Source organism: Trypanosoma conorhini, assembly GCF_003719485.1.
Source record: "Trypanosoma conorhini strain 025E chromosome Unknown Tco_14.4_contig_00191, whole genome shotgun sequence".
NCBI lineage: Eukaryota > Euglenozoa > Kinetoplastea > Trypanosomatida > Trypanosomatidae > Trypanosoma > Trypanosoma conorhini.
This window is the reverse complement of record NW_021704277.1, coordinates 1-24651: the sequence shown is the minus strand read 5'-3', so window position 1 is coordinate 24651 and position 24651 is coordinate 1. Positions and strand designations below refer to the sequence as shown.

General features: G+C 53.3%; 11 protein-coding genes across 11 annotated transcripts, besides 18 other annotated features; all 11 read left to right on the top strand.

Annotated features, from left to right (window-relative positions):
• Positions 1-191: 191 nt before the first annotated feature.
• Positions 192-228: a sequence feature (A-rich).
• A 531-nt stretch (positions 229-759) lies between these two features.
• Positions 760-819: a sequence feature (A-rich).
• A 20-nt stretch (positions 820-839) lies between these two features.
• Positions 840-896: a microsatellite.
• Position 897: 1 nt separating this feature from the next.
• On the top strand, positions 898-1377 carry Tco025E_03958 (uncharacterized protein; the record flags this gene model as incomplete). Its single annotated transcript, XM_029370874.1, has 1 exon — positions 898-1377. One exon carries the CDS (start codon positions 898-900, stop codon positions 1375-1377), a length of 480 nt encoding a protein of 159 aa, XP_029229041.1.
• Positions 1378-1468: 91 nt separating this feature from the next.
• Positions 1469-1493: a microsatellite.
• A 342-nt stretch (positions 1494-1835) lies between these two features.
• On the top strand, positions 1836-3032 carry Tco025E_03957 (syntaxin 1B/2/3; the record flags this gene model as incomplete). The annotated part of the gene is made up of 1 exon (XM_029370873.1): positions 1836-3032. One exon carries the CDS (start codon positions 1836-1838, stop codon positions 3030-3032), a length of 1197 nt encoding a protein of 398 aa, XP_029229040.1.
• Positions 3033-3353: 321 nt separating this feature from the next.
• Tco025E_03956 (uncharacterized protein) lies at positions 3354-4718 on the top strand (the record flags this gene model as incomplete). Its single annotated transcript, XM_029370872.1, has 1 exon — positions 3354-4718. The coding sequence occupies one exon, from the start codon at positions 3354-3356 to the stop codon at positions 4716-4718; it is 1365 nt and encodes a 454-aa protein (XP_029229039.1).
• A 105-nt stretch (positions 4719-4823) lies between these two features.
• Positions 4824-4863: a sequence feature (GA-rich).
• A 228-nt stretch (positions 4864-5091) lies between these two features.
• On the top strand, positions 5092-8595 carry Tco025E_03955 (putative myosin heavy chain; the record flags this gene model as incomplete). Its single annotated transcript, XM_029370871.1, has 1 exon — positions 5092-8595. The coding sequence occupies one exon, from the start codon at positions 5092-5094 to the stop codon at positions 8593-8595; it is 3504 nt and encodes a 1167-aa protein (XP_029229038.1).
• A 4-nt stretch (positions 8596-8599) lies between these two features.
• Positions 8600-8673: a sequence feature (A-rich).
• An 830-nt stretch (positions 8674-9503) lies between these two features.
• Tco025E_03954 (uncharacterized protein) lies at positions 9504-12362 on the top strand (the record flags this gene model as incomplete). The annotated part of the gene is made up of 1 exon (XM_029370870.1): positions 9504-12362. One exon carries the CDS (start codon positions 9504-9506, stop codon positions 12360-12362), a length of 2859 nt encoding a protein of 952 aa, XP_029229037.1.
• A 17-nt stretch (positions 12363-12379) lies between these two features.
• Positions 12380-12404: a microsatellite.
• Positions 12405-12894: 490 nt separating this feature from the next.
• Tco025E_03953 (putative serine/threonine protein kinase, putative,protein kinase) lies at positions 12895-13989 on the top strand (the record flags this gene model as incomplete). The annotated part of the gene is made up of 1 exon (XM_029370869.1): positions 12895-13989. One exon carries the CDS (start codon positions 12895-12897, stop codon positions 13987-13989), a length of 1095 nt encoding a protein of 364 aa, XP_029229036.1.
• A 252-nt stretch (positions 13990-14241) lies between these two features.
• On the top strand, positions 14242-14829 carry Tco025E_03952 (Inosine triphosphate pyrophosphatase family protein; the record flags this gene model as incomplete). The annotated part of the gene is made up of 1 exon (XM_029370868.1): positions 14242-14829. One exon carries the CDS (start codon positions 14242-14244, stop codon positions 14827-14829), a length of 588 nt encoding a protein of 195 aa, XP_029229035.1.
• Positions 14830-15358: 529 nt separating this feature from the next.
• Positions 15359-15404: a sequence feature (A-rich).
• An 862-nt stretch (positions 15405-16266) lies between these two features.
• Positions 16267-16325: a sequence feature (A-rich).
• Positions 16326-16570: 245 nt separating this feature from the next.
• Positions 16571-16599: a sequence feature (GA-rich).
• A 222-nt stretch (positions 16600-16821) lies between these two features.
• Positions 16822-17979, top strand: Tco025E_03951 (putative CDC16; the record flags this gene model as incomplete). Its single annotated transcript, XM_029370867.1, has 1 exon — positions 16822-17979. The coding sequence occupies one exon, from the start codon at positions 16822-16824 to the stop codon at positions 17977-17979; it is 1158 nt and encodes a 385-aa protein (XP_029229034.1).
• A 44-nt stretch (positions 17980-18023) lies between these two features.
• Positions 18024-18102: a sequence feature (A-rich).
• Positions 18103-18646: 544 nt separating this feature from the next.
• Positions 18647-18670: a microsatellite.
• A 27-nt stretch (positions 18671-18697) lies between these two features.
• Positions 18698-19387, top strand: Tco025E_03950 (60S acidic ribosomal protein; the record flags this gene model as incomplete). The annotated part of the gene is made up of 1 exon (XM_029370866.1): positions 18698-19387. The coding sequence occupies one exon, from the start codon at positions 18698-18700 to the stop codon at positions 19385-19387; it is 690 nt and encodes a 229-aa protein (XP_029229033.1).
• Positions 19388-19693: 306 nt separating this feature from the next.
• Positions 19694-19727: a microsatellite.
• Positions 19728-20183: 456 nt separating this feature from the next.
• Positions 20184-22055, top strand: Tco025E_03949 (putative MCAK-like kinesin; the record flags this gene model as incomplete). Its single annotated transcript, XM_029370865.1, has 1 exon — positions 20184-22055. The coding sequence occupies one exon, from the start codon at positions 20184-20186 to the stop codon at positions 22053-22055; it is 1872 nt and encodes a 623-aa protein (XP_029229032.1).
• Positions 22056-22073: 18 nt separating this feature from the next.
• Positions 22074-22096: a microsatellite.
• Positions 22097-22373: 277 nt separating this feature from the next.
• Positions 22374-22419: a microsatellite.
• A 128-nt stretch (positions 22420-22547) lies between these two features.
• Positions 22548-22871, top strand: Tco025E_03948 (uncharacterized protein; the record flags this gene model as incomplete). The annotated part of the gene is made up of 1 exon (XM_029370864.1): positions 22548-22871. One exon carries the CDS (start codon positions 22548-22550, stop codon positions 22869-22871), a length of 324 nt encoding a protein of 107 aa, XP_029229031.1.
• Positions 22872-23184: 313 nt separating this feature from the next.
• Positions 23185-23212: a microsatellite.
• Positions 23213-23770: 558 nt separating this feature from the next.
• Positions 23771-23789: a microsatellite.
• Positions 23790-23987: 198 nt separating this feature from the next.
• Positions 23988-24032: a sequence feature (A-rich).
• Positions 24033-24651: the final 619 nt, after the last annotated feature.

Sequence of the window (24651 nt, the reverse complement as noted above, 5' to 3'; positions counted from 1 at the left end):
AGGGAGATGGACTAGGATGCTGACACGGAAGAGAAGGAAAATAAGGGAAGACAGACACAATTGTTGCACAACACTAGAGTGCGGAAATGTTTGTGTTTGTTATTATTGTAAGCGGATGAGACACTTCATTAAAGACTGTGCGACCAGGCGTGGACGGAACGAATGCTGGCAGCTCTTGTTGAATCCCTCTGGTTCTTTGTTGATTGCTTGATGTTTTTGTTTTTATTTCCAACGATGCCACGTTGGAAGAGCGGCGCGAGCGCAGTTCTTTGTTTCCCTCTTCTCCAGCTCTAACCCTCTGTCGTATTCCGCGCGGGACTGGGGACGGCGGTTGCGGGGCGCTGCAGGCCTACCACTTCGTGCGTTCAATAATGCGCACCCAATTATCAACGCCGTACGCTTTGCGAATTTGTTGCTTTATATGCATGTAATTTGGGTGTCGGAGGAACTTAATCTGATGTTTGGGTACGTTGAACCGAATTGCGCTCTCGCTTTGTTCTGCCTTTTCGCGTTGTGGGAATAGGAGGGAGAACCGGCCTCCGCAGGCGGGACATGCTCTATCGGAAAGGATTAATGGGCGAGAAAAAGGAGTTTATTTTTTTCCCCTCCCTCATCCCCTCTTGCTCCGCACGGATCTTTCACCGGCCTGCGCCTGGCCTAATGAATTTAGTTTCCGCCGTCTGTGTGTTTCTCGGGCTTGGTGGTAAAACAGAGATGAGGTGCATGTGTGCATCTGAAAAGGACGCTTTGCTTTGCACCTTTTTGTTTTTGTTTTTATCTATAACTGGTATGTGGATTGTTCCGTTTTTGTTTTTGTTTCTTAACGTTTAGTGAAAGAAAGGGAGGACACGGGGGTGGGTGGGCGGGAGGAGGGGAAGGGGCAGGGTGGCAGAGGCGATGCGGGTGAGAACGTACCACCGGCACCGCATCAACAAGAGTAGCCCCTTGCTTGCCGCACTTGTGACCACCAACGTTGCCTACTCACTCTTTTTTGCACTCCCTGTTCTTGCGGCGTCGCTGCGCAAACGGTGGGATAGAGGAATTACTTCGAGTCAGCAGACATGGTGTGTTTGTATTGCAGTTTTCTGGTTTATGGCGGAGCTGCCTCGTCTGTTTTTTGGTCACACAAGTAACCGGCAAGAGTACGTGCCAGGCCTTATTCGGTTTTTGGGATTGACGTTGTTGCCTCAACTTCCCTTCGTGGTTCTCTACAATGTCATGTGGCCGCAGCCGGACTCCCTCGATTATGCCGTCAGTGTTACGATGCTCATACTACTTGTGGCGGAGTTTTTTTGCTCCGTCAAGCTCCTAGGCACGCTCGTAAAAAGCAACCAGATAGAGTACTATGTCTACAGGATGCACGTCAGCGGTGAGTAACGCCACTTTGTAGGCTTGAAGATTTCGCCTCGATTGTGTATGGTGCTCGTCCATTGCCGATTCTGTTTTGTCAAGGGTGGGAGAGCTGGCGGTGTGTGTGTGTGTGGTGGTGGTGTCTTAAGCGTTCATAGTTACGCTGGGGGGAAGTCACCCCCGTCGGGGAAATGTTGCTCTTCACAAGAATGCATAGAAGCGTACGTGCAGTCTCCTTTTTTTTTTCCTTCAGAGAGCGAAATGTAAGTGTATTATGTTGCTTACTTTTTTTGCCCTGACCGTAGATGGCTTAGTATTATTTATTTTTGGTGGTATTTTTCTCCTTTTCTTCATTATTGCTGCCGGAATAATCTTGTTGTTGTTGCTGCTGTTTCTTATTGCTTGTGCCCTCTCGATTGGCGACGGTAGCGAGGAGGCGGCCTCGCGAGAGCGAGGTTGTGTGTGTGTGTGTGAAGGAACCGCTGATGAACCGCACTGAAGCTCTGCGTGAGTTGTTTGACAAAGGAAGCCCATACATTGAGGACTGCGAGAGTTTTGTGGTCTTAGATGCCCTTCGTGCCCACCCTTTCTACAGTGCCTTCGTCGTTGTCGGTGCCAACGCGGAGGGCGCCGTGCGTGTCACGCGCTCTCGTATTAACGCGGCGTTGCGTGCCATGGAGGAGTGCAACCCCGCCATGGCAGACCTGGAGGGTTCTCTTCTCATGCAGGAGGCCGAGTTGCTGTCGGCCTCCAACACGATAAAAGACCTTAGCTCCTCCATCGGGGAGGCGCAGCAGCAACTCGAGAAGAAAGAGCAAGACGTGTGGAGCCCATTCTTCTTTTCCACAGGGGAGGGGACGAAGGAGCGGAAGGTGCATTCTGCCTCCTCTGCAAAGCCAACGCTTCAGTTTTTGCAGCACCTTGGTGCGGCACTTGATGTACTTGAAGGTACAGTGGGTCGCTGGCGACTGCGCCTGGCTTTGTGCAAGGAAGAGTTGGCGCTATACAAGCGAGAAATGTTCACCTTTGGACGGGTGGGTGTACTCTCGTGCTCCAATCCTGAGAAAGAGCGGGAACGGGAGGAAGAAATCCCCTTTCTTGGAGGGGAGAAGAATAGAGGTGATGTGGACGCAACAAATCCAACTTGTTCCCCGCATCTGGAAGGAAAGCCGTACTCTCCTGCTGGGGTGGTGTCTGTGGTGGATCTCGTGATCAAGAAGGCGGCGCGGACGGTAACGGCGGCACCGCTACCCCATGGCGAGCAGTTATGGTCGTTAGTGGCCGGGGGACGGGGCGAGGCGAGTTTTCGGATGTCATCCTTACCGGAGGCGGCCTATCCGCAGTTTGCCTACAATGCGGAGGAGGTGCAACGACTTACCGAGGCGAATATTGTGCTTCAGGAGCAACAAAAGATGGCTTCTGCGGAGGATGCCAAGGCGGTTGAGGCCTCCGTGCGTGAGTTGTCACAGTTGACCTCGTTAATGAATGAACAGGTCATGCAGCAGAACGAGCAGTTCTCTATCCTGCTTAGAAACACAGAGATGGCTCATAACAACATGCATAAAGGAGTGACAGAAGTACGGAAAACACTGTCCGGCTTTTGGAATCCCACGCGTCAACTGATTTTGTGTCTGTGGGTTAGCATCCTAGTATTGCTTCTGGCCAACTGGTGCATCCGCTAAGCGCCGTATTGTACTGGGAGATGATGCAGGGGGAAAGAGAGAGAAAGAGAAGGGAGAAAAACGAGATGCATAAGCGCGGGTGGAGCAAAGTGGACCATGGCTTACTATCCGTGGATGGCGGACAAATTTTTGGAGCTTGTAAATTATACAGGTGTGTGTGTGTAATGTTCATTTTTTTTTTCGCTTTCGCTTTCGCTTTACATTCCTTGCTATGGTGAGGATGATGGTCATGCCTAAAGACGCGCTACGCGTGGGCGCGGGGACAAGGTGAGGTGCCGCTTTCTTTTTTTTTTGCTTTTTCTAGCTGAGATTGTGTTGGCGATGCTGCTGTCTCAAAGAAGTCTTGCTTGCGAGGTCCGTGGTGTGGGTGGTTTGACGGCAGTCCTCCGCGTGCGTCCGCCGCTGCCCTTTCACTTCTTCAAGCGATGGGCGATGCATGACTTCCACACTTCGAAGTGGACCCGTCAGAACCCGTCGGCGCAGATCAAACGGACACGCCTCGGTCGGAGTTGTATCGATCAGCCGACGATGGACATGGTCTCTGTGAGCCGGTACGGAGGGCACACGCGGCGCGAGGCGCTGGCGACGGCATTTCGCGTGTATCGCAGTGTTGATCAATCGGAAGCGGCGCGGCGGGCCGGACAAGAGGTACTGCAGACGATGCAATTCACGGACTTTGCCGCGGGTGAGGAGGAGGAGCAGGAGCTAGCCGTTGACTTTGCGTGTTTGTACCTGAATGCCTGCGTTCTTTTTGGTGTCGTGCCCACGCTTGCGATGGTGTCGGAGCTGCTGAGTTGGCTTGCAACGTCGCTTTATAGTTCCTTCCACTGGGAGTGTGTTCTCTGCGCTCTTGCCGTGTACCTGCGGTCCTCGCAGAAAACGGCAACGGCGACAGCTCTAGCGTTTCTCAGTATGCTTCGGGGAGCCGAGGCGGGAAAGGTGCCTGGGAGCCTCTCACGTGATGGGGGGATTCTGCTGCTGATCGTCGTTGCCCGTGCGATGGATGTGTTGCTGAGGGCAAATGCGAGGGCTGAGGAGCTCCAACAGCTTCTCCAGGTGCAGCTAGAAACCATTGAAATGCTGTGCTCCACCACACCGACACCAACTGCGACGGCGGCGAGTTTCTCAAGGGAAGAAATGTTGACTCTGGCGGATGCCGTCTGTTGGCGCCACGTCGCAGGCGCTTCTCTCGTCATCGCGGCGAAGGTGCTGCCAAAGCTGCAGGTCAAAACCCATGCGGGGCTGGAGGAGTTGTCAGTGCCGCAGTGCGCCAGACTATTTTGCGCCTTGTGTATTTTGCTTGCCGCCCAGCACGCTCCTGGGAGCGCGTGGACGCCGGAACAGCAGTCGCACGTTCTTGACCCGATTGTGCGCCACCTTGACGAACGTGTCCGTGTACATTCCGTGGATGACGCGGTTTGTGTCTTGGTGGGGTTGCAGGCGAACAGCATGGCGCGATTGCGGTACAAAAAATTTCCGTCAGCGCTGCTTGAACACATTCGAGAGCAGCAGCAAGAGAAGCAACAGGGGTCTCAGCAAGGTCAAGAGGAGGGCGACGGCCTTGCTTGCTTGAAGCACGACGACAGCCTGCTCGCTTTGTCGCAGGTGCTTTCGCAGTTAGCGACTGACACGGACGATGCGTTGGCTGAAGCAGCAGAGACAATCTTGACGGAATGTTTTTCATAAACACTCGATGTGGGTTGCACTCGAATACGCACATCTATCACATACAGGCGGAGGGAGGGAGGGAATGTGAGCATGCGGGGGACGGTGGTGAAAAGGGACCGAGGCTTTCCTTTCGATTTCCGTTTTTTTTTCCTTTTTTTTGCTTGGCAGCTGCTACTTATCCACGTATGTTGGGTGTCGTGTCTGTTTCTTTGCTGTTTCTGGCCTTGCGAATCTCCTTTTCTTGCCTACTTTTTTTTTTGAGCTTCTCAGTGCCTTGTTGTAGCGCTTCAGTTCTTATTTGACACTTGGCGGGTGTTGCCCAATTAACGGCGGGCCACCGGGAGGACTTCACCCCCACCCCCACTCACTGCAACGCCACGTGGTGCACGGCATGACTGAACAGAGTGGATTTCTGCCAGGGATGCACTGCATGTGCTACCACCCCGCGCACGCGTGGGTGCGGGGTGTCATTGACAGCTTCGACGGCAGGCACGTCTCCGTGAGCACGTTGACCCCTGTGAAGGAGCAGGTGTCAAAGCTTCTTTCCGAGGACGTGTTTGTGTGCGACGAACACGCCATGGCCGAGGACGTTGATGACCTGCTGAAACTCTCCGTGCTGCATGAGGGGACGCTGCTGAACTGCCTGTACTCTCGCTACTTTCGTGACGTGGTGTACACAAACATTGGGGCTATTGTTGTGGCACTCAACCCGTTCAACTTCAACATCCCTTGGTACATGGACAGCAAGATGCCGGACTACCTCGCCGAGGGAGAGACGATTCAGCACAACATGCCCCACTCATGGGCGGTGGCACATTCGACGTACTACGAGATGCGGCGTGACGGGCAGAACCAGTCCATTATTGTCTCGGGTGAGTCGGGCGCGGGCAAGACGGAGGCGGCAAAGATTGTCATGAAATACCTCGCCGCCCTCAGCGCGCTTCAAGGCACCGAGCAGGAAAAAAAAACCGGCTCATTTGTCGGAGAACGCATGATTCAATCGAACCCCATCCTTGAGGCCTTTGGAAACGCCAAGACGGTGCGCAACGACAACAGCTCCCGCTTTGGCAAACTCATGCGCATCAAGTTTAACCGGAATGGACTCCTCACAGGGGCGGACGTGACAAAATATCTGCTGGAGAAGTCGCGCATCGTCACTTCAGGACTAAATGAGCGCGTCTACCACGCTTTTTATCTACTGCTACGAGGCCGCGATCGAGAGCGATACGGGCTTGAAGCACTCCCACAGTACCGTAACGTGATGGCGGGCAAGGCGCCCGATATTGAGGGCGTCGACGACGCGGCGGACTACGATGACGTCAACACGGCGATGGGTATCTGTGGCTTTTCCCAGGAGAAGGTGGAATCGGTGTGGCGCTGCGTGGGGGCCGTGCTGTCGCTTCTCAATGTGGAATTTATCGCCACTGGCCCTGACACCTGTGAGATTGACCCACGGACGGAGCGCTACATCGCGGATGGTTGTCGCCTGCTCTCCATCCCCGCGGAGAAGTTGAAGGAGGAGTTAACGACCACCACCCTCACACTACGTGAGGGACCCGTGGTTACGAGGCTAACGAAGGCCAAAGCCGAAGATGCGAGCAGTTCCTTTTGCAAAGCCCTCTATAACAATCTCTTTGATTTCCTTGTGACGGCCATTAATCAAACCATGGACACAGAGGATTACACTACCTGGGTGGCGTTGCTGGACATCTTTGGGTTCGAGGATTTTAAGGTGAACTCCTTTGAGCAGCTGTGCATCAACCTCACTAATGAAACGCTGCAGCGGCACTACAATTATTTCATCTTTTCGCGGGACATGGATGAGTGTCGTGAGGAGGGTATCGATGTGACGGAGGTCACATTCCCTGATAACACCGCATGTGTGGAGCTGATCAGTGGCAAGGCTGGGATTCTCGCAATACTGGACGAAGACTGCCTCTTGGCGAAGGCCACCGACAACAGCTTCCTCGACAAGATCACCGAGAGGTTTGCCGGTAAATCTCCTTTCTTTGGGCGACCACGATTGGCCAGAGTGCCTTGTTTTCGCATCGCGCACTACGCCGGCACGGTGACATACGAGGTGGATGGCTTTATCGAAAAGAGCCGCGACACCCTCAAGGATGCCTTTAAGGTGCTGCTCAATGAGAGCACGGATTCCCTGATCAAAACGCTGCTCCCCATGCCAAATCCAGACTGTAAATCCCGTTACACAGTGGGTGGTTTTTTTCGAATTCAGCTGAAGGATCTTATGGCGGTGATACACAGCACGAATCCGCACTGGATCCGCTGCATCAAGCCTCATCCCGCCAAAAAACCACTACATTTTGACGGGGTGCAAACCTTAACGCAACTGCGTAGTAGTGGTGTACTTGGGACGGTGCAGATTCGCAAGGCGGGCTATCCCATCCGCATTCCAATTGTTGCTTTTGCGAAGAAGTACAAAGTTTTGGTGCTTTCTGAAGCATTAGACTTTGGCGATGCCGTGGGGGTGACGCGCGCCGTTTTGAAGGCCGCTGGATTTGACCTGCGGAATGCGCAAATAGGAAAGTCACGTATCTTCCTCAAGTCCGAGGCGTATCAACAGCTGGAAGTAGTGAAGAAGCAGAAACTGCAGGTATTTGCTAGGGTGGCCGTGAGTGGCGCGTTGGTCTCGCTGGCGAGGATGCGTACTGCGGCGTTGGTTCGCCATCGCTCTGCGGAGATTGTTCAAGGATTCCTCCGGCAGCGAAGTGGTCAGCAGTTTTATCGTGAGAAGGAATATGCATCCCACAAGGAGAAGGTTATTGCTGATGTTCTTCAATTACTGAAGTTGCAGCAGCTGGAGTCGGAGGCGCGAAGCGCCTTCATGGCGGAACGTGAGCGATTCTACAACGGTATCACCGCTAAACGCAATCGGCTTGTGGAGGACCTCTACGAGCAGTGGCTCACGGAGAAACCAATACGCGATGCCGTGGCGTTGGAATCCCTTATCGCAGCCGAGGCATGCGCCCGCAAGGGACTGCAGTCAGTTGCCGTGACTGAATTGCGGCACACGCTTGTCTTTTTCGAGGACGATTACGATAATGCAAGCAAACGTGAAGAGGAACGTCTGGCGGCGGTGCGTGCCGAAGAGGCGGCAGCGCAGCGAGAGGCCCAACGACGTGAGGCAGCAATCGCCCGCGCAGAGGCGGAGAGGCGCAAGGAGGAGGAACGGCGTCTTGCCATTGCGCTTTGGGACAAGCGAAAGCAGGAAGTGGAACAGCGGGTGGCACGACGGGAGGCGGAGCTGCGACGCCTACATGAAGGCGTTTGTGACGCAACGAAGTCGTTGAGTATCTCCCTCGCACTTAAAAGGCAGGAACCTGTGCTCCAGGCACGACAACGGGCCGAATACCCTGCACCGCCATTTCGCCCCTGTGGGGTTGGTTCCCTACGGTATCCTAGCATTGGGCCAGGCGAGTTGCGAGACGGCTTCGCGGCATCGCCGTTGGGTGGTGAGTATAGCGGCGCACAGAAGACCCCAAACAGGAGCCGCTCCCGCCATGGGGGTGTCAGAAACAGCAACCATTGCACACATCTGGATCCAATGCGAGAGGCGCTACAATTCGGCAAGGAATGCGTCTGTCCGGGCAATGCCGGCTCACTGGATATGGTGCGTCGTCTCCGACATCTTCAGTCGGTGGGCGACAAATTGCTCGTTTCCAAAACTGGAGAGCTGGGTGGTTCATTGAATCCGTATAGTGCGAATTGGAGAGCACCGATAGACGGCGTTGTGAAGCTTCCGGACGGCTCCTTCTGCAGGCTTGCAGATTCTGCCGCTATGGGCGACACGTCGAATACGCATTGCGAGCGCCGCAACGGCAGCGGTGGGCGTGGTCGTTACGTGTCGCACAGTACGATGGACTTTGATCCGTGAGTGCTTTATTTATTTTTTTTGTTTGTTTGTTTTCAGGTTTTTACTTTTTTTTAATGGTTTTCTGCTTTATTATTGTTTCACGTCTTCTTTCAGGCACGCATTAAAACACGGAAAGCAAACAAACAAAAAACGAGGGGTGAGGGGTGTCGAAAAAGAAGATGTGCGGGGACTGGCGGGGTAGCTGTGCTGTTAGCGTTTACCGTTCTACTTTTTATAGGGCCTTATTTTCCCTCCCTCCAGCGTCGTCGTTGCGGCTTTTGCTCCGGCGGGTATTTATTTATGGGCGGTAGACGCTTGTGCTTTTAAAGTCTTTTTCCACTTCCACTGGGTGCATGTCTTCACCACCACCCCTTCTGTTGTATTTCTCTACGGTTTCCTCCCTTTCTTCCCTGCCACTCTTCGCGGCCGGGCCGCATCCACGGCGCTTGCAAAAAAAAAAAAGTTGAGGGAAACCCCTTTGCGGTAAACTGTGTGACGCATTTGGCTGTTGTTGGGGCTTTTCCCCGCGCCGCTTTTCGTTGGCGGGGGATGGGGATGATGCAGGGAGGCGGGGGCGGTGCACGCCGGGCCTGAATTCCTCGTGCGCACGCGCTGCCTCTTTTCGTCCGTCATTTGTTGTGGTTGTTTTACTGTTGTTTTGTGTTTGATTTTCTTTGGGAGCACACGGGGCCCGCGGCGACACGCACCGCCTAACGCAAAGCGCAGCACACGGAGCTCGCCAAGGAAGCAACGAACAAAAAAAAAAACAACAAAGAACCCGAGGAAAAAGGGACGAAAGAGAAGCACACACGCACGCATAAATGCACCCAACACGGTGGAGTCGACAACCTCGCCTATTCGGTGCCTTTCGCGCCTTGCCGCTCCTCACACTGCCACGAATATTAACAGCAGAAGGAACATTCACGACGATGTCTGTATTGCCGTCGTGTTTAGGCCCCGTGGGATGGGGTGCGCTGCATCACAGCAAGCGGTTTGTATCCACCAAACTGGCACGCCTTTACACAATGGAACTCAATAAAGCCCGCAGCGACTACCGGCGCACGCCCACACGGATGCAGCAGGAAGAGTGCCTTCGTATCGTCACGGGTACGCCACTGCACTGTATTCAGGGTCTCGATGGTAAAACCGTCGCACACTGTCTCTCCACCCTGGTTATACTGGACGCCCCGCGAGATTTGGCCATGTTGCACGACTGCGCCGTTTGGCTTTCTGTTCACCCCGACGCCTTCTCTCTGCACTCGCTTGCACAGTCCCTCTACTCACTGGTTTGTCTAGAGTACCCTGACACTGCCACCGTCCTGCGGGCCGTGCAAGACCGCGTCCTCGCTGCCGCAAATGACATGGCTCCAAGCAGTCTCTGTATGCTGCTTGCCTCCGTGCTGACTGCGACCATCGCTGCCGATGGTGCGGCGCAGGGTCCTGTTGATTTGTCAAACCAGCTCACGGAGCGCCTGTTGCGCGCCGTGAATGAAGGATTGGGCGTAACAGAGAAGGTGATGATCGCGGTTGCCCTCGGGAAACTGCTTGGGCAGGCGTCAACGAGTGGCGTCCTATCTAGCCATCTCTTATCGCAGCTCTCCGCCGCCGTGTGGGTAAGCATTCCGGGGGCTGAGTTGTCAGTCATCTCACTGGCGGATCTCGTAGGACTTTTTTCCGCTCTGCACACCGCACCGCCTTCTATCCGAGAACTCGCTGAAGCAGCACTCCTCGAGGAGCTGAAGCTTCGTGTGGAAAAGGAGCCGCTGGTCTCTGCGAGGAGCGCTGTTCTCATGGCACGTGTTCTCAAGCTTCTTGTGAAGAGTAGCAGTCCCGTTGGCGAGTCTCTGCGAGAGGCTGTGGGGGCCGCTATTGAGGCCTACATTGCCAGTGATGCGGCCGCGCTCGATACGACAACAAAGTTGCTGGCGGAACTCGCCGACGTGGGCGAAGAAACGACGACGTTGATCTCACCATCGTTACAGCGGTATTTGGTTCAAGCCATCAATGAACGACGGGAAAAGTGGAGTGCCGAGTCGGTGCATGTGGTGTTGAGGGTTTTTAACAGGATGGACGCGGTTCGCGCCGACGCCCAGGCCCTCGCCACACAGTGTGTAGATGTTATTCAGGCAAAGCGTGTGGCGGGAGCACCGGTGAGTGCAAGCGACATTGCGGCGCTTCTCGTGGAGGGGATTGTGGACCCCCACGCCGAGGTTTTAGCCTCAGCCGTCGCCAGTAACATTGACCGATGGAGTGTTTCAAATGTCCTGACCTTTTTGCGTGCCGCCTCCGAGGTAAGTGGAAAGCCGACCCGGGCCATTATGCGAGACGTGGCATCCAAACTTATGCCATACATTGAAAAGGCGACGGCCGCTCAGGTCGCAGCTGTAATTGCATCCTACGGGCGAGCGCGTGTGCGCAACGATGCTTTTTGCGCCGCCATCACGAATAGGGCGGCGGTCTTGTCCGCCGAGCTGACACTGTACCAGGTGGGTACCATTCTTGGAGGCCTAGCGGCGGTTGAATACCGTGACACCAAACTGTTTGTGGATTTGGCGCCCCTTGTGGTCGCACACGCCCCCACTGCTGACGCCACGTTAACTGCCAACTTACTGGCCGCCTACTCAAAGATGCTGATCTGGAATTTTAGGGTGATTTGGTCCCTCGCTGAGCGCGCCGCGGTGATCCATGAGCAGCTTTCCATCCCGCAAGCGCTAGCTGTGGTGATGTCACTAAATCGAATGGACGTTCAGCACCAAGAGTTAATGAATGTCCTCTTGCAGAAAGTCATGCGCTATGCATCGGACAACGCAACGCTTTCGATTACCGAGGCTGTTATGATACTAAGCGCCTTCTCACGAAGTGGGGTATGGGATGTGGGTTTTTTTGAGACTCTTGGCAAACGAATTGTACGGGATCAGCAGCAACTGACACCAGATGAACTTGCAGAGACACTCATGTCTTTTGCACGGGTGGGCCTTGCGAAGTACAACATTTTTGAGGAGCTTACGTTGCGTGCACTCGCTATGGCGCCGACTAGCCCGCTCATGCCGTTGGCACATATAACTGTGGCGTACGCCATTGTGGGCTGCCGCCATGAAGAACTCTTTTCCATCATTGCAGATCGTTTTGTGAATCAAAAAGCAGAGATACCTGCAGTGACCATCGCCTCTGTGCTGAGTGCCTTTGCATCTATCGGCATCCGCAATGATCGACTGTTCATTGAGTCTATCCCGCGCGTGCGCCACGTTGGACAATATGGGACTCCCAAAGACATTACGAATGTGGTCTACGCCTACGCGCAGGTTGGCTTGTGGCACTACAAGCTGTTTGTGCGATTGGCGGACCGTGCCATTCAATTGCGTGGTGAATTTCGCTGTGACCACCTTGCACGTCTGCTGGAGGCGTACGCGCGTGTGGACATGCGCTACGAAAAGCTCTTTGTGGAATTTTCCCCACGCATCCAGACCATTGCGCACCTTCTGACAGCCGGAGAGGTGGCAAAGATCGTTGCCGCCTACGCAAAGGTGCGCATGCCCGACGTTGGGGTCTTTAACGCCTGCGGTGATCGTGCAGTGGAAGTGGTGGATTCGTTTGAGCTGGAGGAGGCGCAGCAGGTACTGAAGGCTTTCCGAACGACAAGGAACAAGCATGATGGCTTGATGGCCTCCTTTGCAACGAAGTTCCCGGAGGCGGTGGCAGCACTGCCCCCGATGGAGGCGGGAGCAGCGGAAGAAAATGACAAAGAAACAGAGGTCGACGGCGTCGACCTTGGCTCTGTTGAGGCGTGAAGAAGCGTCTGCGAGATTATATACATATATATATACATATATTGAAGCTTCCCTTGGATGGGTGTGTCGTCACATTCACTAATTTACGTTTAGTGGTTAGTCGCCGCCGCCGTTGTTGTTCTTGTTTAGTGTGGCAGAAGCGAGGGATCCAATACATGGGACACGCGAACACTACCCGGGCCTATTCTGGCTGGCGTGCTCGTGTTGATTGCAGGAGGAGGAAAGAAGAGAAGCTGTCAACAGTGGTCGTTGGCCCCGCTCCCGATGCTGCTCTTGTGTTTTTCGCATGCGTCTGGTTCTTGTGTTATTCGATCGCTTTTTTTTTACTGTGCGTGTTTTTCTTTTGTATCCAGCTGTAGGCTTTCTACCAAGCCGTATCTCTGTTTTTCCCAAATACTCTTCGCATTCCTCCCTCTCTCTCACACACACACTTGGGTGGCGGTGCTTTTGTTGCTGTGTGCAACTCCCGCGGTCGGCGGAAGCGCAAGGCGTGCCAGCAATCCACATGAAGTGCGGCTCTGAGAGGAAACTGATGGCCAGGCAGAGGCGCCCGGCGGCGGTGGCTCGATTTCTGAACATGATTTCGCTGGATGAACGCCACGCGGCGACGAACGCGCTGCTGCTGCTGGGACTGCGGGCATACAAGCAGGCCGTCGCGGCGGCACCCGCCGAGCTCCCGACGCTGCGCTCCGTGGTGGACACGTTGTTCGGGGGCGAGGACGGCAATGCGGCCAGGTGTGAGCCGGAGGAACCGCAAGCGAATAATGACGCAGAACTGAAAGACGCATGTGTCACGGGTAAGTCGCCCCCGCTAGATCGTGCTAAGATGGTGCTTCCTGTGTATCCCACGCCGGGTGGAGTTACGGCACGGCTGGCGTCGGCGTCGGCTGAAGAAAAAGCCACGAAGTCCGACGCTGAGGAACGCGCACTGGAATCAAGCAACGGTGTTACTGCCTCCTCCAGACCGCTGCCCAAGGAAGAAATGCCACCGGCTAGAGCGGAAGAACTGTGTCCGATGGATATTCACGGAAGATGCAATACATGGCATCCGCACTCGGCGACGTTAAGTGGCGGCGGTTCTAGTTGTAGTTGCAGCAGCAGTAGCTTTGGGGGTGCAAGCACGGGAAATAAAAAAAGATTATGGCAGTATCCCGCTTTGTGCTTTATATTGAACGAGAATGTGGAAAGCACAATGAGGCCCTGGTTTAAGGGAAATAGTGCAGGAACAATGGGAAGTTCGGCACTTGGGGCCACCATTGCGTTCGCGGAGAATGACAAGCCAACCAATCACGCTTCCCTGCACCAGAGTGTTGGCGAGAGTGATAGAGACGAACAGAGTAGCGCGGCGGAACCAATGGTTAATGTCTCCGTCAATAGCACCGTCGTCCCGTCTTCGTATTGCGGTGATCACTACTACCCTCCCGGGTTTCTCCAGCAGCTCATCCGACACATTGAGGACACCCGTGGGGTAAGGGAGAATCTCCTTGTTGTTGCGTCCTCCATTCCACAGTCTATGGCTCTCTTCACGCTCCACGCCAGTTTTGGCAATCTCTATATAAGCTTACTGGTCTCCTACCATCTTTCATTCAGGGATGACAAGAGCAGATTGCAAGGCCACGCACAATAGTGTAGGGTCATTCGTCTACCTTGTCCTGTTTCAGCTTCGCCTCATTTTTATCCTTGAATGCTTATCTAATATTTACCTCCTGCCAAAAACAGGAGATGCAGAAAACGACCTCGCGGGGTCGGGCGTGCAAATGTTTCCTTCTTGTTGTTGTTCTTGCCTCGTTGCGACGTCAACACGTGTGTGTGCTTATATGCGCCTATGCCTGCGAATTTGTAGAGGCAAGGCCACCCCCAAACAGTTGGATAGGGAAACATGCCTGAGGGCACTCAAGTAGGTGAATCCAGCAACCCTAGGCTAACGCTTGTCACCGGCAACGATGGGAAACGTAGGGAAGTGCAGGCATGCCTTGCGGGGCACGTTCTTGTCGAGAATGCCAAGTTGGACCTCCCCGAGATCCAAAGCAGCTCAGTGGCTGAGATAAGCCGAAATAAGGCCCTCGCAGCGTACGAACTTCTCAAACGTCCAGTACTAGTGGAAGACACTGCTCTCTGCTTTGAGGCACTGGGAGGCCTCCCAGGCCCGTATGTCAAGTGGTTTCTTGAAAAAATGGCTCCTGTAGGGCTTGGCAAACTTCTACAAGGGTTTGACACTCGGCGCGCGTATGCTCTCTGCGTCTTTACCTACTGCGCAGGTCCGGATGCGGTGCTGCAGTTTGAGGGAAGATGCGACGGCACGATTGTGGAGGCGCCTCGCGGGGAGGGTGGCTTCGGCTGGGACTCCATCTTTGAGCCGGACGAGGGTCGTGGACAAACCTACGCGGAGATGCTTGAAGCGATGAAGAACCAAATATCACACCGTGCCAGGGCCCTTGTGGCGCTTAAAGCACACTTTTGTCATTAAACGCCTCGACTTTTAGGCCCGTTCTTGTTGCCGTTATTGTTTTTATTCCAATAATTTCTGCGACGCATTTTCCCTGCCTGTGTGCACGTGCCTGTGGATATGCATTGTGGGTACGTGTTGCCAGGCTTTTTGTGGAGCTTGCGAGGAGTATTTGCTCCTTTTTTTTTATTCGTTCGCTGCGGTGTTGCACACGCGATTGACGACAACTAGTGAGTGAGGGAGGAGGGTGAAAGCAGAACAGAGGCGGCCAAAATAAAATAAAATAATAACACACACACGCACGGGCATGACGCTGCTTTCCGTCCTACCCCTACCGCAAGTGGGACGTTGCGCTACTCTCCGCGGAGTCCCGTGACTTTCGTCAACGCGCGTGCCAAGAAAAAAAAAACCCTGCATGCAGCTACACACCACGCAGCTCCACGCATTAGCCTTCGCAGTAATCTCGAACTGACCTCACGGCCTCTTGCGGCATGCAATGAGTCGCCAGTAGTTCGCTATTGATTGTTGCTTGATGTTTTTAAACGATACATTTGTGTTTTTTTTGTTTTATTATTATTTATTCTTTTTTTTCTTTTCCACCTGTTTTTCTCTCTGCGGCGTGTGCCTTCTTCCTGTCTAGTTCTCTGCTGACTCACTCCATTGGCCTCCTTGCTCTACTGGCGGCGTACGCGCAGCTGCCGCTATTTTCTGGACACGGCCAGATTCCCTCCCAAATCGACTAGGAGGCGCCGCCCGAACACTGGGCGGAAGCAAATAAAGAAGAACGCCAAGAAAAGAAGCTCTGGAGTGGTCTACACGGCAGAGATATTGAGGGAGGAAAATTATTAAAAAAGAAAAATACGAACAATAAAATGGTCTTTTTCTGCCTGGGGCTGTCGGACGTGCGGAACCCCCGTGCTCCAGGGCCGAGGTGGGCTGGGCCGAGCAGATCCGAGCAAAACGGGCGGCACGCCGCAGCAGCGTCCTTCGTTGACGGCGGCGGAGCTAGGAGCTGCAGTCGGGGAACCCGACAGCGATTGCTTGAATCACGTCGTCCACCGCCCATTCAGTTACCAAAGTGATAGTGCATTACGCGGGAAGCAAAAACATGTGGTGGCCCCCGCCCAGTGTTTTTAAATCTAACTTTTTTTTTTTTTCTACTGCTTCGCAGTTTAGCTACAGATTGCTTCGTAGTTTTCTGCAGAAGAGGTTCACTGAGGTGTTGGTAAAGAGCGGTGGATTTTGTGTTTTCTGCATAGTGTCTTTTTCATTGTCCCTGTTGAAGTTAGCAATCGGATCAATAACGAGAGGCAATCTTTGCGTATTTATTTGACGATTAGTTTTTACTCTCTGTGGCTATGCGTGCAAATTTATTGATATACCCACATTACTGTGTTTTTTAGCACATCTTTATTTATTCCCTGCTACTGGGGCGAAGTTGCGATCGTGGTGAGCGAGCTGTTTTTTTTTATTTTTATTTTGTTTTGTTCTATTTTCTTTTGCTTTTTCGTGTCTTTGTTGAGGGCACCTTTTGCTCGCATAGAAAGAGGAAATGTGAGCTTTTATGTGTGGCGGGGGGGAAAAAAATAGGGGAGGTACGTGAGGAATAAAAGCAAACGCGGAATCAGTAAAAGTATATCATGTACACAGCCACACGCAACGGCTGAGGGACCTCGCCTAACGTGTAAGGCTACGAGTAGAGTGTGTTTTGCAAAACGGAGTAAAAAGGGGGAGGGGAAAAGGTGAAATTTCGACAATGATTTCTCTCCCTCTCTCTCTATATATATCTCTTTGCATGCGTCTCTGCCTTGGGCAGTTTTTTGTTTTGTTTTTTTGAGTGAAGTGGCAGGGCAGCCATTTCTTCGCGCCTACTTTATATTATTGTTGTTATTTCTTATTTTTCTTTTCTGCCTGCGTCGGTGTGCGTTTTTTTGGCGTCGTCTCAGCTCCAAAGTGTGTCCTCCCACAAGTTGCTTGAGTGAAAGTTTGATAAAAATGCGCCTTTGCGACGGCATGCAGTGTGGGCCGAGGGCTCTTCTCATGATGTGCCTCCTTCTGGCGCTTGTGGCCGCGAGGGTTGGCGGAGCATCAGTTGTGGCAGAGTGGGATCCGGAAACCGCGGAGGGCAGAGGGGCACGCTCGGCCAGGCTCGCCGCGCTGCCGCAGCTTGATGCCACGCGCTGGGCGAATAAAGGCGGCCACCGCTGCGGCGCCACGCCGGCCTTCCCCGTCAACAGGCAGGTGCTTGTGAAGGTGCGGACGACGACGGGGGAGCGACAGTTTGTGTTGTATGTTCCTCCGGCGTACACGCAACGCGGCAATTCAAAGGTTGCGCTTCAGCTCCTCTTTCATGGCCTAAACGACAACTGTGGCAGATTTTTGAATACCACCGGCTTCGTGGAGCACGCGAACCGAGATGGATTCATCGTGGCAAGCCTCTGCGGCTCCGTTGGGTTTGTTGGCGTCGGGTGGAACTCCGGCACCTGCTGCGGATTCACTTCGCCCGACAGCCCCAACGACTTCGAATTTGCCGAGAAAGTTGTCGAGGTTGTCGCCGCCGGAGCCTGCGTCGACCCCGCAAAGGTGATGGCGGTCGGATTCAGCAATGGGGCTATGATGGCAGAAGTGCTCGGCTGCGAGAAGCCAAAGGTGGTGCGCGCCGTGGCGTCGGTTGGTGGGATTGTGGAGCTTCGCCCCGGCAATGAGGCCGGCCTCGAGGCGTGCGGCCGCGATATTCGTGCAGACAACCCCGATGGCCGCCGCCCAAGCGTGTTGATGGTGCACGGCAACCTGGACTTGATTGTTCCCGTGGGCGGCGACAAATTATTGGGCTTCCCACCGCTGAAGGACAACGTTGCCGCCTGGGCAAACTTCAATGGTTGTGGCGACAACGCCAATGTCACCTTCAACACCCCAAAGTACACCAATGAAGTGTATGTGGACTGTGACAGTGCAGCTGCCACCTCAGAGCCTCGCATGCGGCGTTATTTGCTTCGCGCAAGAACTGCAGTTACGGGATACCTCACGGGTCAGAACGTGGCCTCTCTCCGTCGCTCCATTGTGGAGATTGTGCATGCAATTTACTCTGGTCATTCTTGGCCGGAGGACGACGAGTTCTCGACAACAGACTACATTTACGAGTTTGGTAAGCGAGTCTTCTCTAGTTACTAAGTGCAAGCGAAGTCATGTGAATAAGTCGTAGAGAACCCTCCAAGTTTTGATTTTGATTTTCTTTTTGTTATTATTATTTTTTTTTGCATCCCACAGTTTTTTTTGTTTCTTTTTTTTTTTTTTGTACTGTCGTGATATCTGAGTTTTGTTTTTTCCCTTGCCTCGCACTGGCTTCTATGCGTGGGCATTGGTGCCCCTCCCCCGTACGCCACCCTCTTCTCTTGCGCGGTGCAAATATGTATCTATGGCACTCGCTGCAGACGACGCCCAGGCAGGGCCGGGGGGGAGGGGGAAAAGTTGTCTCAAACAAACTGTTGTGTGTGGCGCGAATATGTCTTGCGTGTGTTGTCGGGTTTCACGCGGGCTCCGTCGGGCTAGCCCGCCTGAGCAGCGGCTTTGCTTCTGCCTTATGCGGCGTTTGCCTCAAGGCCCACCCCTCTCCCGTGTGCCGGCCGCGGACGAACGGAAACGCGAGCAGCAGGTGCTCAACAGAAGCATCGGGACGGGCGGACCGGGTGCGATCGTAGAGAAGTGCTTTGAGCGGGAAGGGACGGCCGTCGATGCAGCGAGAGCAGCAACAAAAACAACAATAGCAGCTGCAGCGACACGCGATCATTTTGCCTTTATTGTTTTTTTGTTCTATTTTATTTCCTTCTGATTGCTGAGTCACACACACACACACCCACACGCAAAGCGCTCAGCTGCAGAAAAAAGGAGGATGCCCAAGTCGAAGCGTGCCAAGGTCGTCCCGCTCACGAAGACGCGTGCCAAGACGCGGGAGGACAAGGACAAGCTCATTGCCCGCATTCGCGATGCCCTCGACGACTACACGGACGTCTACACCTTCACGCTGTCAAATGTGCGCACGAACATTTTGCAGCAAATTCGCGAGGAGCGCAAGGGCGACAGCTGTCTGTTCCTCGGCAATAATAAGCTGATTATGATTGCACTTGGCCGTGACGAGGAAAGCTCACAGCGGCCGAATCTGCACAAGCTGTGCAAGTTCCTTGTGGGCTCCTGCGGACTGCTTTTTACAAACCTCCCCAAGAAGGAGGTGAAGAGCTACTTTGCCTCCGTTGGTGCGCAGGTCTACGCCCGCACCGGGCAGACGGCGACGAGTTCACTTGTGCTGCGCGCCGGGCCTCTGCCACAGTTCCCGCACAGCATGTTCGACCACCTGTCGAAGCTCGGCCTTCCCATCAAGCTCGACAAGGGCGTCATTGTCCTCCTGCAGGACACCACCGTCTGCGAGCCCAACGACACCCTCAGCGCAGAGGCCGCCCAACTGCTGAGGCTCTTTGGCGTTCAGTCGGCTGAGTTTAGGATTGACCTGACGGCGCACTGGGCAAACGGCGTCGCCAGCAGGATTGGCGCCAAGATGGAGGAGAAAGTCACACCACAGGACTAGGGGGCTGCCCCTCTTTTGCAGGTATACATACATGATAATGCGAGGGAGCGGGGTCCGCCAAAGCAAGACAATAATAACTCCCCCCAAAAAAATGAGGCGGATAGTGGAAGGGAAGAAGAACGCGAAGAAATTTTGAATTTTTTTTGTTTTCCTTTTCTCTTTCTCTGTGTGTGCGGAAAAAGTTTAACTCGCTGCCTTTTGTCAACGATTAACAGGAGAGTTGGATCTGACCAGCACATGAGCATTGGACGGGGGAGGAGTGCATGCCGTGCGTGTGTGGTTACGAGTCCGTTACGTCGCTCGTGTAAAACAAAAACAAAAACCAAAACAACAAGAAGAAGCTGTGATGAAGAGGAGGAGAACAGCAAGAGCAATGACGACTCAAGGGGAGGATGTGTGGTGCTGTCATGCTTTGCACGTTCTTCCCTTGCCTCAATTGGCCTCAACCTTATTTATGCTATTTTGCCCCTTTTTCTTGCTTTCCGCCGTTCCAAGGACACGGAGCAAAAGGCTTCGGGAACGGGAGAAGCATCACACCTGCGGCTGGGAGAAGGATTTGAGGAGGAGGCGGGTCACTTCGCGTCCGGGAGCCGTGTATGACGGTGAAGCGTGAAGGGTAGACCCAAGTTTGAAGTCAGTGGCGGTTTCCTTTCTGTTTTTTTTTTTTACGTTTTGCTTAGCCCCTCGCTGCAATCCATAAAAATCGGAGGCAAAAGAATAATAGTTTCAGTAGGGCACGCCGCGGTAGACGGCTGGTTGGTTGGAAGTAGCTGCCCAGAAAAAGGGATCCGAGGCGATGGGTGGGGGGACGACGTCTGCGGAGTACGAGCTTGAGAACAATGCGCTCCTTAAGGCGATCCGGCCCGGGGGACTGCTTCACGAATATGTTGAAAATGGCCCAGTGGAGGTGCTGTGTGCTCCACAGCAGTCGTTTTTGGAGTCAAGTGGTATTGCGTCGTACCTGCGCCTTCCTTCACCCCACGCCAACAGCCCAACTAGCAGCACCGCAACGCTCACCGTCGGCGAGCGAGATGTGATACTGACGCCGGAGCAGCATGAGAAGATAGCACGCATCACTCGTGAAGCGTTCCTGGATTACCACCTCGTGCACTTTGACGGTGTTGCGTCTCCCGCCTTCGTGACGCTTCGGGGGCAGCGCGGGGAGTTCTCTACGGATTTGCAAAGTGTCGCGCGCTACGGACGCATTGGGGCTTCCGAGGTGCTTTGTGACTTGAGTCCTCTTCTTGAGCCCAACGACACCTCCGTCAGCGACTTTCATCCATGTAAATTACACATTTTTGTGATTGCCACCGCGTTAATGGACGAGGAGGAGCTGCATAACACGCTCTCCGCGTTGCAGCGGACTCTGCGGCCAAAGGAGCGGATCTTGACGGACCGGCCTCAGGACGACCAAGCAAGTTTCGTGGGGGGCGCTACAGAGCAGAAGTCTTTGAAGGAGCGCTTCACTCGGGAAGCCATCGCCAACTATCGCCGTGCGGTCGCGAAGGATAATGATGTACGCTCCAAGGAGTTTCAAGATATCATGCGGCTTTCTGTCTGCGCGCCGGTTGCCAAAACGCTTTCTAACTTCGTGGAAACTATCCAGCAGCGGGAGGCACCTCTCTTTGACGACGCGGATTTGCGGCGGGCAACTTCCTTTTGTCTAGATCAATGCAAACGGATACCCCTTTTTGAAAAAGATGCGTCAAAGCTTCATGTCGCGGCAGAGGGCTTTGAAAAATATATCATGTCGAAACTCTACTGGCGTGCCTTTGATGTGCATCCTGAGGAACGAGAGCGCAACAAGGAGTTACACGATAAATTACTTCGACTCTCTCCTCTTGTGACGGCCGAGCAACTGGACGCATTGAAGGAAGTCGAGGAAGATCCTCTGTGGAATAAGGCCATGTTTGAGCTGGAAGGCATGAATGTTTTTAAAGCGCCACGTGAGAAGCTGCGCTGCGCCGTTCGCGCTTGCGACGGGCTCGCAAAGGCAGTGTCTAGCGCTCTTATGCGCAACGGAAAAGGCGTTGATTTGGCTAGCAATAACAACGGCAAGGAGGCGAATTCCGTCGTTTGTGGGGCTGATGAATTTCTTCCGTGTTTCATGCTGCTAGTCCTTCGCGCCTCTCCTAGGGACTATTATTTGAATGTTCAGTATGTGAAACGGTTCCGTGACGGCAGCCTCATCACACCGCAGGAAAGTTACTGCCTCGCGAACTTGGAGTCAGCCGCGGAGTTTTGGCTCTCGTACACCAACTCCCCACCACGTCAGCGTGCGTCAAACCACCCGCCCGCCCCAACAGCAACAACAACAACAACGACGACAACTGTTGAGGATCTTTTTCTCCCAACTGTCGTCGCAGCTCCCCCAGGCCAATCCGATGCCAAGGGTGAGATGTTCACCCTGCCGCAGCAAACGGGTACGTCATCTAGGCGGCCCTCGTCACTTTTCATTGACCAAGAATCCTTCTCCCTGGGGAAAGACATGAGTGGCTTACTGGATGGGAGGCAGCAGGGTATCAACGTGGCGAGGTTGCTGTTAGAGGAGAGTAAACCGTTTGACAACCTTACTGTAGCGGAGCTGCGTGCAATTGTTGAGGAGGCACGCTCCCTGTTGGCTGAGAAAAATAACTTGGCGCAGACTGTAAAGAATTCATCAGAGTAAGTGGTTTATACCTACTTGGTTGTTGTTGTTGTTGTTATTGTCTCTCTCTTCCCTCTCTCCTATTCGTTTATGATTTGTTTCTGCGTCTTGCCGCCGTCTTCGTCGTCTGATTGAAGTATTTCTCCACGCGGCCCCCATTAGTCTCTGTTGATGGCGTATGTGTCGTGTATGTCGGCGTCTGAGAGTGCCTGATGGCTCTCTTTTTCTTTCTCCACGTAGTGTGGAGGTAGTTGTTGCTGGGTTGCCGTTGTATTGAACTGAAGTCTTGTTGTTCCTTTTTTTTTCTCTCCACACCTTTTTCATTCGCGTTCCTTCTGAGTCTGTCTGTCTGTCCATGTGTGTCCTGCTGCCGTCGTGTTTGGCTACCGCTGCTCCTGCTCTTTTTCCTGTCTGGCTTCTCTGCCCCTTTTTGCCTCCCCCATACGAAGAGGAACCACGTTGCGACGTCTTTGCCCACATCCCTTAACGCTCCTCTGCGCCACACGAAGAGGAATGTCATCGGCCCAAGTTGAGGAGCTGGAGAAGCGCGCCACCGCCGCTGAGTTGGCCATTGAAGAGCTCAAACAAGGCCTGAATGCGCAGCCGCTTGGCTGCGGGGGTAGCGATGCGGGATTGGAGTCCCGTCTCCGTGAACTGCTGAAATTGATGGAGGAGGACCGGATGGAGTGTGAGGTGATTCGTGCGAAGCGGGATGAGCTAAAGGAGGAGAATGAGCGGCTGCGAGCGCAGGTCCAGAAACATGAGTACCGCATCAAACATCTCCTGCGAACAATTAACGAAATCGAGTCAGGAAGGCAGCAGAGTGAAAATTCATAAAGAGTTCCTGCAATCTCTCTTGCTAAGAATACAGGAAGAAGAAGGAAGGGCGGGGAGAAGTAACGTGTATTCTGCGTCTATTGTGAGTCTGAATAAAGGGAAGCAGTGCGCGTGTGGATATATACATATGTATACCAACGCCTAAGGTGCATTGGCTTCTTACTTCGTTACATGCGTAGCCCTCGTCCCCCCTCTCCTACCACCTATACTACGCCTGTGGCACCGTCGGTGGGCTGTCATGCTTTCTAATTAATCATCGCCCATGTTCATTCCTGTTCTATTTTTTGCTACCGTACTTACTTCTTCCTTCTTTTATTTATTTATTATATATATATATATATGGTTTTTCTACCTGGCCAGTCTGCTCCCCTCACACGCTGCGGCGGACGTAGAAGAAGCCCAGAGCGGAAAAGGGGAAAAAACAACCATAAGGATAAGCAAGAGAGGGTGCAGTGGGGACAACTGCCCTCTGAGTCTCTCGGAGTTGTACTCTGTGGAGTGGATCCTACGGGAAGGAAAAGGAAGAGGGTTGCGCCCTCAAAGTGTGCTGCTGCTGCGTCGCCTGCGCACCACGACGTTGTGCTTGAACGGGAACGGAGGAACTCCCCGCCGGATTGAGCAAAGTCGCTCACGACAGCCAAGTGCAAGAAGGACAGCCAAACGAGCGAAAGAGGTGGTGGGTGTGAAGGAAAGAAAGGCAAGTGCTGAAGTAAAAGAAGGAGAGGTGAGGCGAAGGTTCCTCAGCTAAAGGGAAAGGTACTCGTACTGAGTGAGGAACAAATTTCCCCAAGTTAGTTGTGAAAAAATAAAAATAAAAAAAACAGCAGGGGAAAAGCAAGGCCACGAAGGCAGAGACAGTGAAAAACAAAAAGGGATAAAGGAGTGTTAAGGAGAGAGTAATATATATATATATATATAACAAGTAACACAGCAAACAGGCGCACATCTCCAAAAAAAAAAGATAGCGGCTATTGGGCGTACACCAGTAACCTTCTGGTGTTCTCACTGCTCTATCTTTCTTGTGTTTCTGTTTCTTGTTTTTGTGCGTGAGTTTCCACAGCCGATACGCATCCACAAACACACACGCGTTTTCTCACAACACTTCCGTGGGCGTCCCTTTTTTTTTTTTACTTTTCTTTACTGACGTATTCATTTTGTTTTTGTCTGCGGTGCTTGGTGTCTTCACTGATTCCTTTTGACTGCTAATTCGTTTCGGTGTGAGTTTGCCTCTGAGAGCCCTTTTTTTTGTTTATTGGTGGGACTTTGGAGGCAGATTTCGTGTGGCGTTTTTCTCTGGTGGATTTGATTTCTGCTGGTCCTTTGGGCGGGACTTCCTCATCCCTTCACCGGCGCACCTGTCTGTCTGTTGTTCCGCCTGCGTCTCACTCTGCGGCTGCGTGTGAGAGAAGGCAGGAGAAGCAGGGGGTCGTAGGCACCATTGCTCGGGTGCCAAGCAAACGAAGAAGACTACTCAGCGCGTTGCGTGTGAATAGCGAGTGGAGGAAGAAGGAAAAAAGAAAAGGTGGGCGGGGCGAGCTGGTTTGAGTTCGGCTTAGAGAACAGAAGTCACCGCAGAAGCAAGAAGTAAACCTTTCAACAAGTGCACGAGGAAAAGTAAATTGTGTAGAGGCATATACTTTTTTCCTCCATATATCAGTTGCGTGGTTGATCGCTGCTTCTCTCACAGATTTGCACCTCGCACCCACACTTTCTTGTACTTGTGTGGCTTGGAGAGGGAGAGCAAGGCTGTGAGAGAGAGAGACGAACAAATACAAAAAAA